Raw genomic sequence first — 14,805 nt, forward strand, 5'->3', positions numbered from 1 at the left:
GGCAATGTCATTAGTTCTGATAGAGGCATAAAATTCCATTGTGTATATGTATCATATTTTCCTGATCCACTTGTCTACTGAGGGGCATCTGGGTTGGTTCCATATTTTAGCAATGACAAATTGTGCTGCAATGAACATTGTGGTGCTGGTGGCTTTCGTGTGATCTTGTTTGTAATCTTTTGGGTAGATGCCTAAAAGTGGGGCTGCTGGGTCGTAGGGAAGGTGTATGTTTAGCCTTCTGAGGAACCTCCATACTGCTTTCCACAGTGGTTGAACAAGTTTATTTTCCCACCAACAATGTAGTAAGGTTTCCTTTTGGCCACATCCCCTCCAGCATTTGTTGTTGTTAGTTTTCCTGATAATGGACATTCTCACTAGGGTAAGGTAGAATCTCATTGTTGTTTTGATTTGCATTTCTTTTTTTAATACGATTACTTATTTATTGTCAAAGTGATGTACAGAGGTTTTACAGTTTCATACGTTAGGCCATGGGTACATTTCTTGTCCTGTTTGTTATCTCCTCCCTCATTGGCCAGTGACCCTTGACCTTTTTTAGGCTCTTTTTCTGCTCTATTCAAAAACTAACTTTACATGTGGCATGTTTTAAGGAAACACTTCTTATACTTGAACTTTGATCCTCTTCAGGTTTTTGTGTTACTCTTCTGGGAAATGCAAGTTCTTCTGATGTGTATGTTCCATCCCAGACTTTCCTTTCCTAGTCCTATCTTTACACAAGATTCCTTGAGCCCATATTATAGTTAAACAATGACTACTAAATCCTGGATCACATCTCTCAGAGAGTTTGGAATATGCATTAACCTCAAATCAAAGAAGCAGGATAAATATGAAAAGCAAAAAGTCTGGATTATCCACTTGCTGTAATTTAAAGTACAAGGTACTTCCCAAAGGGTAGGGATAATTTCCAGCATTTGGACATGTGGTAGGAAAGTTACTGAGGTGTCCCTTCATGGAGCATAGGAGGACTGACTGCTCCCCACCAAGGCCCTCAAATCTGTTGAGAGGAAAAATAATAGTGCAGATTATTGCTCAGTTTCTCAAAGTATCATCTTTATGTTACAGTGGAAAATGCAGCTCTTCTTACTGGCTTTTTACCTCCTGACCTACCTCATTTTCTTCTCCATTAGGAAAATGTTGGCCATGCTCTGGCTAAGGAGCACGGCCGCTTGAGATAGTGTCATGCCAGAAGGCTGTGTAGGAGCAGTGCTTCAGGCCAATTTATTCAGGCAACAGATCAGTCTTGGGCTGTTGGCAGAAATATTGTCTATCCTCTGTGGTTGAGACATGAAGCAACTTAGAGCTGAGCTATAAGCTAATAGGGCAGCATAAGTAAATCTTTCCCACCCCAACACAGACTTGAGGAGCGGAACTCCCTGGAGATATCCATGTTTGTCCCTCACAGCTGGATTTTCACATGGGCTAGGTACTCAGCTGCCTTGACTTGTCATTTTTGCATTACTAAAGCTTCCTTCTAGCCTGCTCTTAGATTCTGCATTGAGAAACAGCAGGCACAGTCCCAAGGAACACTCCATCCAATTGGTGCCTAAAGAATGAGCAGTGTCACCCCACCTCTGAGTAGATGTGATTCTTAGCAAGGCAAAGATTGTAGAAAAACTCTGGCTGCACTGTACCTAAAATGGTAAATATACAGAGTCTGATCTGATCAGAAAACAGCTTTCTAAATTACTAATTGCACATAGTTCTTGTCAATCCACAGTTGCTTATGAAATGTTGTTACCCTACTAAGTGCTAGTGAGCCTCTGTTACTCATGATATAGTTTATCTGTTGGTTACCCAGTTAAGGTATTTTCAAGCATTAGAAGTCGTAGGAAACTTTATTAGAGATCTGTCATGATAAGTTACCTACAGATCTACATGTAGTAAAAACTGGGTTATGAGTTGTTCTCAGAAATCAGTGTTCTCTTTTCTTTCCCGTATTCCACTTCAACTGGTTGGTATCTTTGTTCCAAGAAATTCAGAGTACCTGTCATACCACATCTTAAGAGAAGGAAACCAAAGAAATTAAAAAGATTTGTTGATAGTAGAACTCAGTTTATAGTATAAATATATTTATATAGACCTTCATCAGGGCTCCTTTTCAAAAATAAAAATCCACCTTTCTTCTAGCTCTCAGTGCAATTTTGGCCACTTGTTGATATTGGGAAAATCAATTTGACATAATGTCTTTGTAAACTGACTGTTCTTACAAAAGTTAGCCTTCAGTTTCATTTTAAGCAAAGCAAAACTTCTTAGTCAGTCAGCTATTTTCACCAGCCATTGCACATGCTGTTTAAATTGATTTCACTTGTTAACTGTAGTGGTGTGGAGTTGGGAGCACTTCAGCTCTCCTGCTAGAAGGAGGACAGAACTGACCTTTCATAGGCCTCAGAGATTTTTCTTTGGGGATGAGGTTGCAAAAAAATCATAATCATACATTCTATTGGTTTTATTTGCTTGTTAAATCAACAGCTGCGTGCAAGATTTTTGAGGGGCTTTATTTTTAGCTACTTGGATCCTGATAAGTTGCTTTGTTTTTTTTCCTAAATTTACAGTAGCCACCCATCTTGTGCTGAGTTCCCTGCTCAGTACACTGAATTGCGCAAATCTTGCTTGGCCCAGTTTAGGAAAGGCATCTTTCCCAGAACCCAGTTGGCTTCTCAAAGGTTAAACGCTTTTGGCAAAAACTGCAAATCATGACTGAATAAAACCATAAAAACTGAAAACCTCAAGGACAGAGGAAAAGGGAGTTATTTCTAACTGTGAACCACATGCATACAGAAGATTCAACTTTTTCAAGAGGTTGTTTCTCTACTCAGATCTTCCCGAGTTTGAGTCTTTTTATTGGTTTGAGACAGGGTCTTGCTAGGCTACCCAAACAGGCCTTGAAATCTCAAACCTCTTAGCCTTTCAAGTCATGCATCACTTTGAGGATTATAGTCATGCAGCACTTTGAGGAGCTGAGTTTGTAATTTGCCACCGAACAAAGTTAGCATTTTATTGCCTTTTATGGCTTTTTTTTTTTTTGCAGTCTTGGGGCTTGAACTCAGGGCCTGAGCACTGTCCCTGAGCTTCTTTCACTCAAGACTAGCACTCTACTGCTTGAGCCACAGTGACACTTCAGGCTTTTTCTGTTTATGTGGTACTAAAGAATTGAACTCAGGGCTCCATGTATGTGAGGCAAGCACACTCCCCTAACCCATACTCTCAACTTCACCTTTTTACAACTCTTTATTCCCCTTGGAAGTAGTTAGGATATAGAAACTATATCAACAATTTTTACCTCCAGTTGCAATTGGAATGCAACTTTGAAAAAAAACACGACAATTTTTGTTAAAGACTAAATATCAGAATATGTAATTCTGTCTCTATACCACTTCATATTCTAGGCCATGTAATCCCATATCTGGCAAAATACAAGATCTGGATTTCCCTTCACTGACTTAAACTCAAGGTCTAAATGTTAAGTTATCTTTCTCTTACTATTTGCTTTAGCCAAGCCCACTCACATATTGAGAGAAGACAGTCATACTTGACAAAGGACTGCTATCTTGAAAATATAAAATATTTCTACAAATCAATAAGAAAAATCAAGTCACTCAATGAAGGAACAATTTAAAAACACCATCACCCATTTAAAAAAAAAATAATAGCCATCACACATGAAACAATGTCATTCAAGTAAATGCATTTTTTCTTATTAAGCAAGGAAATACAAAGTAAAATAACTATGAGATGCCATTCCACACTAGGTCAACTAATTAGCATGCATTAAAAAAGGTGACAGTTTCAAAGGTTGATGGTTATGGAGCAATGAACATCATCATGTGTGGTTGGTGAGCATTAACTTTGAAACAAATCTGTTGATATACAGTAAGATTAAACACATACTTTCTTGTGACCTGATGTTCCTTGTAGTTAACTAGGATATATGTTCTAGCAGTATGGACAAAATAGTTTTGAATACCAGTGTTTAGAATAGTGAAAACACTGTATATAACCAAAATAGCCATAGATACTGTAATGGAAAAATCAGTTAACACATGGTAATTCAACAGGATACTAAATACTAGAAAAAGAATGAACTACAATGACATGAAGTAAAAGGAATAAATGTCCAACACAAGCCACCTAGAAAAATATATGATTTAATAGGAATCAATACAGTATGATTTCCATCCTAATAGATAATTTACTCATGTGCATGGATGTCTTTTTCTAAGGATGAATGGAAAAAAAAATCTTACTTGTTTGCATTTGGTCATTAAAATAGTTGTATGTATAGTATAGTCTGATTAGTACATGAAGAATCTACCTACTCAATTACTGTTCCCAGTGTTTTAAGAGCACTCAGCTAAAGAGACTTCATGGTCAATAAATGGTTATAGATTCTCTCTTCTGACTTTGGATTTAAGCATCCTTGCAGTGCATATAAAGTTATAGTTACAGTGAAACATTATTAGAATCAGTTATTATACATACTTATTTGACAGTATACTGAATAGACCTAAAGTACTTCCAATTAAAGCCTCCTCCTTCTTCCCTTCCTTCCTTCCTTTCCTTTTTTCTTTCTTTCTTTTCCTCGGTGTTCTTTATTTTCTATATTTTTCTTTTCTTTCTCCTTTTGCTTTTGACATGACTTTCTTGTTAAGTAGCCCTGTCTGGCCTTGAACTCCTAGAGAGCTCATGCTGGCTTCAAGCTCTCCATCTTCCTGCCTCAGCCTCTCCAGTGCTAGGATTACAGGCATGGACCACCATACATGCTTCCAAACTTTATTTTCCTAAGAATAAAATAGGTCATTGTAATTATTCAAATACTTTACAAACTGTCACAACAATATATTCTTGGAAAAATCTCACCTGAACAGAGAAGTATAAATATCTAAGAGATAATTGAAAGTTTATGACAGTCTGTAGACAGAAGAAAACTTGTAGATATTCTCTAGAAGCCTAGAACTTTTTGCCACAGGAGAGTCTTTCAAGATGATTGGATACTACCAGAAATCAACATTAGAAAAATCTGAGAGTTTCACAATTCCATGATCCTTTTCCAGTTGCTGTGTGGAGCATCAAGTACAAGAGTAATTTTGGCACTGAAACAAGTGAAAGGAAAGATTGGTGGGATGTTTTTGCCCTTTACTTCTACAAAAACAGTTCTGGACTTTCCCTTCTGAATTTTCTCTTATTACCATCTGGCACATAGAGAAAGGCTGTTTTCACATTCTTTTTTTCTTTGTTTTAAACTTACAAATTCTCTACAAGGGTAGTGTCGGGGGTGTTTGAATTATTAGAGGCGTATGATTTGGGGGTGGTTAGAGCTGGCTTGCAAAGTTGAAGATGGTGGGACTTCTGTTTCTTTACCTAAATCATTTGTAACAGGGATGCTGGAAGAATTGACCATGCACTTGCAGAATGACATGACATTGTAAAGGGAGAAACGTTCTTCTTTACTACAGCTGAACCACTCAACAACAAGAAGGTTTTGTGAAGAGATATTTATTCTTTGGTTACCATGTAGTTTTCTGAAACTCAGAAGAAGCATATAATTTAGTGCCATATCAAAACCGAAAGGCCATAGATAGTAGGTAGAAAGTAGGATTTCTATGTCTTTGTTGCTCTTGTAGGATGTAGAATCATCTTTTTTTTTTTTTTTTTGCCAGTCCTGGGCCTTGGACTCAGGGCCTGAGCACTGTCCCTGGCTTCTTTTTGCTCAAGGCTAGCACTCTGCCACTTGAGCCACAGCGCCACTTGTGGACATTTTCTATATATGTGGTGCTGGGGAATCAAACCCTGGGCTTCATGTATAGGAGGCAAGCACTCCTGCCACTAGTCCATATTCCATATCCCAGAATCATCTTATTCTAACTCACATTGTACAAGACACAAAAGAAACAACCCACAAAAGAAACCAGAAATAATCCCAAAAGGAGGGAAATCACTAATATTTTCATTTTTGAACAAATATCACAAACATTGGTCTTACACAATTGATTTTTGTTTTGGTAGTACTGGGGTTTGAACTCAGGACCCCATGCTTGCCAGTTGGGGTTTTTATCACTTCATCCATTCCTCTGGTCCTTTTTGTATTAGGTATTTTTGAGATTAGGTCTTGTGTTATACTTGGGTCAGCTCAAACTGTGGATCTCATTTATACTTGTTGATGTTACTGGGAGGACAGACATGCCCTCACATTCACTAATTGCACTACTCCTGTAAGGGATTGCAGGTTTTTCCACTATACTTGGCCATTGGGAAAGACAGAATCTTGTGAAAAAGATTTGTTTTTTCTTTTTTGCTTGAGTTGGCCTTGAACAACCTCAGCCCAGGTATCTAACTCCCAATTAGCAAGAATTACATGCTTTTGTCATTACTTCTGACTAACAAGATTTCATTTGTTGCGTTTAAATTTTTGTATAGTACTAATTGCCTTCAGTTGACACCTAACACTGAACCCCAAATTTTAAAGAAAAGAGTTAATGTTATTATATGATGATTTGTTTGGTTGCTCAACTTTTTTTTAAAATCAGTTTATTCATGAACGTTGTTGAGCAAGATATCAGGAAGGGTATAAAATACACCTTTGGCATCAAGTTGGTAGTAAAGTCAAGTTTCTGTTTCATTTTTCAAATTTTCTATCTCTTTGTTCGAAATGGTAGAACTATTCTAGTAACAATGTTTGGAGCCAACAAGAGGACCTCACTGTGTTTCTTAAATTGATTTGTAATTTTAAAAATTCAACACTAAGAAAAGGAGTCAATTACAAAATAAAATTTGTGTGATCCAGTTTCATAAATTCTAATTTGAGTGTTAAATTAAGTATTCCATAGCACACTGTATTTTACTCAAAAATGTTTTTGAGCAATCAATATCATGGCATTGTTTTAGCCCAGTGGTATGGAGAGAGATGAGACATAAGAGCAATGGGTCAGAAGCATGGAAAAGTGGTACGCAGGACAAAAGGCCATCATATGGTGTGTCTGAACACATGTGTGCACAGGCATGTGCACACAACTCAGAATGAAAAGATTACCTGTCTAGGATTTTTACCTGAGCTTACAAATATCCAGAGTTGCATGTCACTGACATTATAACTTTGATTTGCATTTGCATTATGAATTCAATTCAGTCTGTTGATGATGTGTGTCTTGTGCTCCTTTTTTTCCCCACTATGTGTTCCTCTTCCAACTGAAAATGAAGACTGTTGTGTCCACTGCATCCTGGCCTGCTTGTTCTGTGAATTCCTGACCCTCTGCAATATTGTACTGGGACAAGCTTCTTGTGGGATCTGCACCTCAGAAGCCTGCTGCTGTTGCTGTGGTGATGAGATGGGGGACGATTGTAACTGCCCCTGTGACATGGACTGTGGCATCATGGATGCCTGTTGTGAATCATCAGACTGTCTGGAAATCTGTATGGAATGTTGTGGAATTTGTTTCCCTTCATAAGTATTTATCCTTGGTTTGTGTTAAAACTGGAGAACATTTTAAAACTCTTTTTTTTGCTGTAAAGGGGGAGAAATTCTCATGAAGCAATTTCGTATTTGCACTGTTCAGTCATTATATTAAGTAGTCTCTGAAAGCTTTTGTTATCCTCTCACAAATCCATATGGTTTAATATGTGAAAAGTTTGCTAGCTCATAATAAGCGAGGGACATTTTGACACACACATATATATGCCCCAAAATGTTAAATGGCTCCTCTTTTTCTGCTGATATGTTTTGTCTAAGCTTTGTCAGGAGCCTTGTACTCCAAATATATTATTTCTTACTGAGTATTTAAACGAGACCATTTATTTTTCGATGATTATCTATGAAAGGTAAAAAGTAAACACTCTTGGGCTGGGAATGTGGCTTAGTGGTAGACTGCTTGTCTAGCATGCGTGAAGCCTTAGGTTCCTCAGCAACACATAAACAGAAAAAGCCAGAAATGGCGCTGTAGCTCAAGTGGTAGTGTGCTAGCCTTGAGCAAAAAGAAGCCAGGGACAGTGCTTGAGCCCTGAGTCCAAGCCCCAGGACTGGCAATAAATAAATAAATAAATTAATTAATTAATTTAATTAAACACTCTATTGAAAGCAAACTTCCACAAACAGACCCACCATTGCTGGGCATCCAGCGTTCCACATGTAACACATGTTCAGCAGAGACTGAATGTGTGCTTTGGGTGTTGTGTTGCCCAGGCTGTATGAAGGACAGAAGCTCTATCCCATCCATGGTTCACAGCAGTATGCAGTGCAGCCGACAATGAACCATCCCTTAAGGCATGCTGAAATGAACATCATAATAGGAGAAACATAAAACACCATAGGAAAACAACAAGAGAAATACCAGAATACTAACGAAGGATTGAACACAACATGGCATTCTTGGCAGCCCCTTAGGATGGCTAATTGATCTGCTACTGGAATAAATTATTTAGATTTAAGGAACTCTTCTCAGTGGACAACCTCAATTGTGTGTGCCCTTTATAGTTAAAAGAAAAATGCCTTTGGAAACTTTCTTTTTAGTTGTAACAACTTTCCCAAACTACCAATTTTAAAACAATGATAATGTACATTTTTATATATGAGCTTAATGTTATGCTATATTTGAATGAAAACATACTACCTAATTAACACATATTCTGCAAATTGGATGTTTTCGAATACTTGATTTAAGTTGAATTTTTCTTTTCTAATATCGAAATTCAAGTATCCTTATTTTGACTTTTCAGAGGCTTTCCTTTATTTTGTAAGATGTAGATGTTTTGGGAGCAGGGTGTGGTCTGTATGTTTTGGTTTATTTCTTATTCAGTGTTATATTTCATAAGCACAGTAATTTCTAGTGCAGCAAACCTGGGGTTTTAGTGCAGAGAAGCCCACAAATACCCTGCTGTGACCAAATTTTAGTGTTATAATTCTATGTTAAATTTAGCCTATATGGAAGGTTATTAAGATCCCCAGGTATGAAGAAATGTATCAGTAATAAGAATATATATACATATATGTAATATATCATATATGTATATGTAGTTAATTGAGTTATCGAAGAGTATGTGACTCAGTTGGAAGGCAGAATACTTTCATACTATGCATTCTCCTATGAGGTTGAACTTTCCCCAAATTATACTTCAGTTTAATTCAATATGAGCCTTGTAGAAGTTTTGGAAGTATACAATGAGAGTCATACTTATTACTAGTTTTATTTAACTCAATATCAAATAGGTAATAACAACATTAACAACACATTTTAGGAAGCCTTTAGACTTTTAAGAGAACTAGGCTTTTTTTTTTTTTTTAATCCTGTAGCATGACAATGTCACCTCTGGTTTTCCTTTGAGACCAAACCTAGTTTTGAGTTATGTTATTTATTTAAAAGGTTTGAAAAAAGAAAAAGAGAAAACTCTTGAATCTTCCTTTTAGTGTTATTTGCATACACACAACTTTTACATTGTCAGGTTATTGAAATAATGTTCTAACTATAGTATGTTCTAACTATTATATTAGATACAAGAATCTGAATAATTCTACATATCATAAGTTAACTTATGCTTGTACATTAAAGTGTAAGAATAGTATCTGTTTATAATGTAAACCTCCTAATAATCTGGAATTGTGAGAGTATTTGACATTTAATCCTGTAAAATTTTACACCCAAGTGGTCTCTCTGACTTTTAAGTGTTGCCTGTTACTTGTAATGAAAATATTAACACATCTGAAGTATTTCTTTGTAGCAGAGGATGTCATGGATACCAGTGATATTTTCTGCCTTCTGTGTATATGTCTTTTTCCTCAATTGTCTATTCCAGGCAGTAATTCCATGAAGAATTTTGTATAATTCAAAAGGAAAAAGAAGAAAGGGTAGGGGAGAGAAAAGTAGGCAAATGTGAAAAGATTTTCAATATGTTTTAGAATGTCTGTATTTACAATGTTTTGTTGAATTATTTGACCATCCTTACTGTGCTGTAATTTAGTAAGGTATTTGGTCTCTTTACAAATGTGGAAAGTTAATCTTAAATGTTTTTTGAACTGGACCTGTATTAGCCTGAATATTGTAAAATTAAGGAATGACTTCTTTATTGTACTTTAACCTACTTTCATACTTAAGGGACACATGAATTTATATTTGGATGAATTCTACTATAACTTCAACCTAAGATTGACATTTTGCCTGTTACATCCCTTTCTGAAGATTTCCTTGTTTCCTATGTAAACCATTTGACTCATGGCCACATATGAACTTGAAAGATACAGAACATTGGCTAGCACAAGTCATGATATCAAAATACAGTGCTCTTGTAAAAACTCATGGTAGGTCAAAATACAAGATTTGTACAGTTTTAGTGGGTTGATTTTGTTTATTTACTTTGGGACATTTACTCTACTTAGGAAATTATTTCACATATCCTAAGATCAAACTACAGACAAAAATTATTCAGATTTATTAACTTGGTCTCAGGTTTAATGACTTTCACACAAAACATAATCGTCAGAATCATTTACATCCTAGGATTTTTAGTAGCACAATATTTGGAAATATTTTAGGGTGTAGTATTTAAAACAAGACAATGTAAGTATGTACAAGAAGATCTTTTTTAATTTTGAAAAGTAGTAATCTTTTGGCAGTGCTGAGCTTTGAACTCAGGCTTCTTCCTGGCTTTAAAGGCATGAACTCTACTTCTACCTCTGAGCCATGCCTCCAGCCCTTTTAGGCACAGGTTATTTTGAGACAGGATTTGGTTTTTGCCCATTCTGTGTCTAAACTTGGATCTTTTTTTTTTTTTTTTTTTTTTTGCCAGTCCTGGGGCTTGGACTCAGGGCCTGAGCACTGTCCCTGGCTTCTCTTTGCTCAAGGCTAGCACTCTGCCACTTGAGCCACAGCGCCACTTCTGGCCATTTTCTGTGTATGTGGTGCTGGGGAATTGAACCCAGGGCCTCATGTATATGAGGCAAGCACTCTTGCCACTAGGCCATATCTCCAGCCCCTAAACTTGGATCTTCCTTCATCTTACTTCCCATTGTGTGTGTGTGTGTGTGTGTGTGTGTGTGTGTGTGTGTGTGTGTGTATGTGTATGTGTATACATACATTATTTATATACATATAGCTGAGGAATCGAACCTAGGGCTTCATATATACAAGGCAAGCCCTCTTGCCACTAGGCCATATTCCCAGCCCCATTACTTCCCATTGTAATGGAATGACAGTTGTGGGCTATCAACCTCAGATTCTCCTGTTGAGCTAGAGTCTTACAGGATTCTTTTTATGTTTTCCCCAAACTGGCCTGAAACCATAATCTTCTAGATCTGAGCTTCCATGGTATCTAGAACAGATGTGTGAGTCACCATACCTTTCTTAATTTTATTTTTGTGTTCTTATAGTGTATCAGATGTATTAATTTTCTTCACCTGAACAGTAACTGTTACCTAAGAAAATTTGCACAGTCCCTTCATTTTCTTTCTTCTATCAGTGCCCTGGATTCTAATGTTATAAACATCAAATCTCACTCACTCCAATAACTTAGTCTGGAGCCCCAGAGATGTTGTGGCTTGCCTTCTTGAATGCTGGTTAACTGCTAAGACTTATCCACTTTCTGTGTTAAGATTATTTTTCAAGTTATTCAGTTTCTCCATGCCCCTTGTAATTTCTCCTTATCTGTAGGCATAAAGGATTGGTACATTTTGTCTGAGAGGCAAAATACATTTTATCAAATATAATTTTTCTCTTCCTTTATGCTAAACACAGTCAAGCATACCAGTTTATGTCTCTCCTTTTGAAAGGATGAGTATTTAACCATTGTTTCAGTGTGCTCCTAGAAGCAATAAACTTAAAAGTGTTTTCTGTATATGCTTCATTTGGTGTTAGAAACCTCAGGAAAGTCACATAACCCTCAAGAAGTTTCAACTCAGGGAAGCAGTTTGGTGCTTCTCCTATGAGAAAGGTGTTAGCTCCAAACAGAGAGACTCCTGTGTTTTACATATCTGTTTACTATTATTTTTAGAGGTTTGCATTATAATGGAACAGAGTGTGGAAAAGGGATAACATTATGTTGCTGTCTTATATGGAGAGCGAGCTTTGCAAAAATTGATCTATGTATTTTCCATGGCATGTACCTAGTGAACAATGATATCCTTTATTTTAGAAGTAAACTCAAAATATTGCATAGATGCTCAAATTTTAATGAAATCACTGGACAGTCTAGAGATGAAAGGCTTATAAATGAAGCGATGACCAAGCACAGCCCAGAATCCAGAGTCTCAGCAAGCAGAAATTAGATGACCACTGTGTTCATCTGGCCGGGACATTGTTTGGGATTTCCCACAAGGGCCATGACAAAAGTCCTCAAGCAGCCAGATGTCAACATAAGTCCTTTCCTGCCTCCCAATCAAACTGTGTCTAGTTATTCTAGTAATATTATTTATTTGATTGCCCATTATTAATATCCTACATGCTTCACCTCACCCCATCCCGTTTAGTAAGCCCTAAAGAGTCATGAAGGTAGTGGTCAGGACTGAGAAGAAATCTTTTTGGAAAAAAAAGAAAACCATCCTTTGATCCATTACTGACAGGGGGTAGAGATAAATGTGTTAAAGACAAAATGTAGCTCTGTAATTAGGTTCTCACTTTCTGGCAATTCTTTTGTGAGGTTTAGTTGAGAATGTAATTATTAAGAAAATGGTGAAAAGCAAATTCAAACAAATTCTAAGTTTAACTTGAAAAAAATGGAAAAGGTTCTTAAGTTCTGTCTGATGCATAAAGGGGTAGAAGCAAAGGAATTACATTCCAAAGCCAAGAAAGAGGGTGTACAAAAGCAGCTGATCCACTTGACATAGTTCATAGCCTTTTGCAAAGGAATAAAAGCCTGTTGAGCAGGGAACCAAAAGATCTCATTATAGGATGAAGCCAAGCCATATTAAAGCTTGTGCACTAGTAACTATGTCTAAAAACAGCCTGCTGTTTTATATTGAAGCAATACATTTCTTAACTTGGTAGGTTGCAGTGTAAAGATGTACAGAGCCTGTCTGCTGGATGCTATGCCAATTACAGATGTGGCAGAGAGGTGTCAAACATCTACAAACAGGATCGAAAGCAATCTTAGAGTGAAACAAAAGAAGTTTTGAAATGTCACCTCAAAACCTAGAAAGCACAGTCTATCAGATGTGACTGACTCTTAGAGTTTTAACATCACCTTTATTATATAATTTAATGTGGACGTCATATGATCCTTTCAACCAGAATGCACAATTCTTTCAAGGACATGAATAGTGGCTGAAAGATAAGGAGCCTATCTTTCAAAAGTAACACCTTCAGAGCACAAGATATTTCTGATCAACTCAGTAGAAACTGTTTTACTGGTGTGGAGCTAAAGGAAGAATGAAAAACACCAAGTATATACACTATATTACATTTTATAAGATCATCAGAAAGAATAATTGGGCATATTTACACAATTAGATTTTAGTAAACTATTATTCCAACTTAACTATAATACATATTCTGGTAAAAAGTACATTAAATTGCAATCCAAAAGCAATTTAGCTGTGGAGGATATTGTTTTTTATCTAATTATTCACAAATTAATGAATAAAATTAAATTCCAATCACTGAAGGAAATGAAGCAACCGTGAGAAACAAGAACTACAGAGTAGTTAAAGATATGCAGTGCATAACAGAATTAAAGCATTTCTTTTATTCAAACTCGATGCTTAAAAAAGAACAAATCCATCATCTTGAAATTTGACTTGTAGCTTGACACTAAAAATAATATGAGTAGAATTTTCAGTGGGGTAAGCACAAAACTAGTTCAAGTTGTGTCACTCTCAATTACTCTACTCAGGTGGTGTACCCATTAAAATTCCCACTTGTGGGTTCCGCTCACTATGCAAATGGGGTCATTACCTGGAGAATTTAATTGGTTATGACACTGGGAGTAGGACTTTTCCTTTCAAAATAAACCTACTTACACACATTTTCACCAGAAATTTGATTGTTATATGGACTTTGGATTTTTTTAGCTCTACACATATTTGCTGAAGTTAGACATCCCTTGCTTATTTATTGCTGGCAAATAATTCAAAAAGGGCTTGAATTAGTTTGACAGCTTTTATTTGTCTGTAAGACTAGTTGGAATGAATGTTTTGTAACACATTGTTTATCAAAACATTATTTTAAAAAGTATCTAGCTTTCAATCGACCCATTACGTGTGGGTATATTTCCAAAACAAATTGGGTTTATTTGTTGTTTCTAAAAAAATTAAGTGTAGTCTCTTCTCTTTCAAAATAGCACTATGTGCTTTATGTTAGAAGAATTTTTTCCCCATTTGTCATTTTAAAAATATGGCATGTCCATTTAGGTGGATTTATACAAACACACACAGATGTGGCTGAAACTATCTGAAGCACTTGCAAGGTCTTTATATTGACTGATAGCACGAAGTAGAGATATGAGGTTGTCATAGTCAGTACTAGAGACATTTCCATCAAGAGGCTTAAAACTATTGAATTTAAAGTGAACAAACAACTTTGTGTAAAAAACACTGAGCATAAACTTCCCATTGGTGTAACAGTGTGGAGAGATTTCAACTGGAAACATCCAAGTACTTAACGCGAATATTAATAATAGCCCGATTTATGCTTTACACTGAAATTACAGTGTAGTTTAGTGGATACAACATTAAAATGAACATCTTGGTGTCTAGTTTCTAGACACTGACTGTAAAAGCAGCTCCCAGAGTGAATTTGAAGTAGACGCAGAGTTCCTGTAAGTATTAATGTGCTATTCTCTGGGAAGCACTAAAAGTTCCTTGAAAGACAGGAG

General features: G+C 36.4%; 1 protein-coding gene across 1 annotated transcript in view; it reads left to right on the forward strand.

Annotated features, from left to right (window-relative positions):
- Mdfic (MyoD family inhibitor domain containing) overlaps nt 1-7,902 on the forward strand; it is a 76,904-nt gene extending 69,002 nt beyond the window's left edge. The window contains 1 exon segment of the mRNA XM_048337620.1: nt 7,213-7,902. Coding sequence (XP_048193577.1) covers nt 7,213-7,460 — 248 coding nt within the window. The 3' untranslated portion in view covers nt 7,461-7,902.
- The last annotated feature ends 6,903 nt before the right edge of the window (nt 7,903-14,805 follow it).

Source organism: Perognathus longimembris, chromosome 2 (genome assembly GCF_023159225.1).
Source record: "Perognathus longimembris pacificus isolate PPM17 chromosome 2, ASM2315922v1, whole genome shotgun sequence".
Classification (NCBI taxonomy): Eukaryota; Metazoa; Chordata; class Mammalia; order Rodentia; family Heteromyidae; genus Perognathus; species Perognathus longimembris.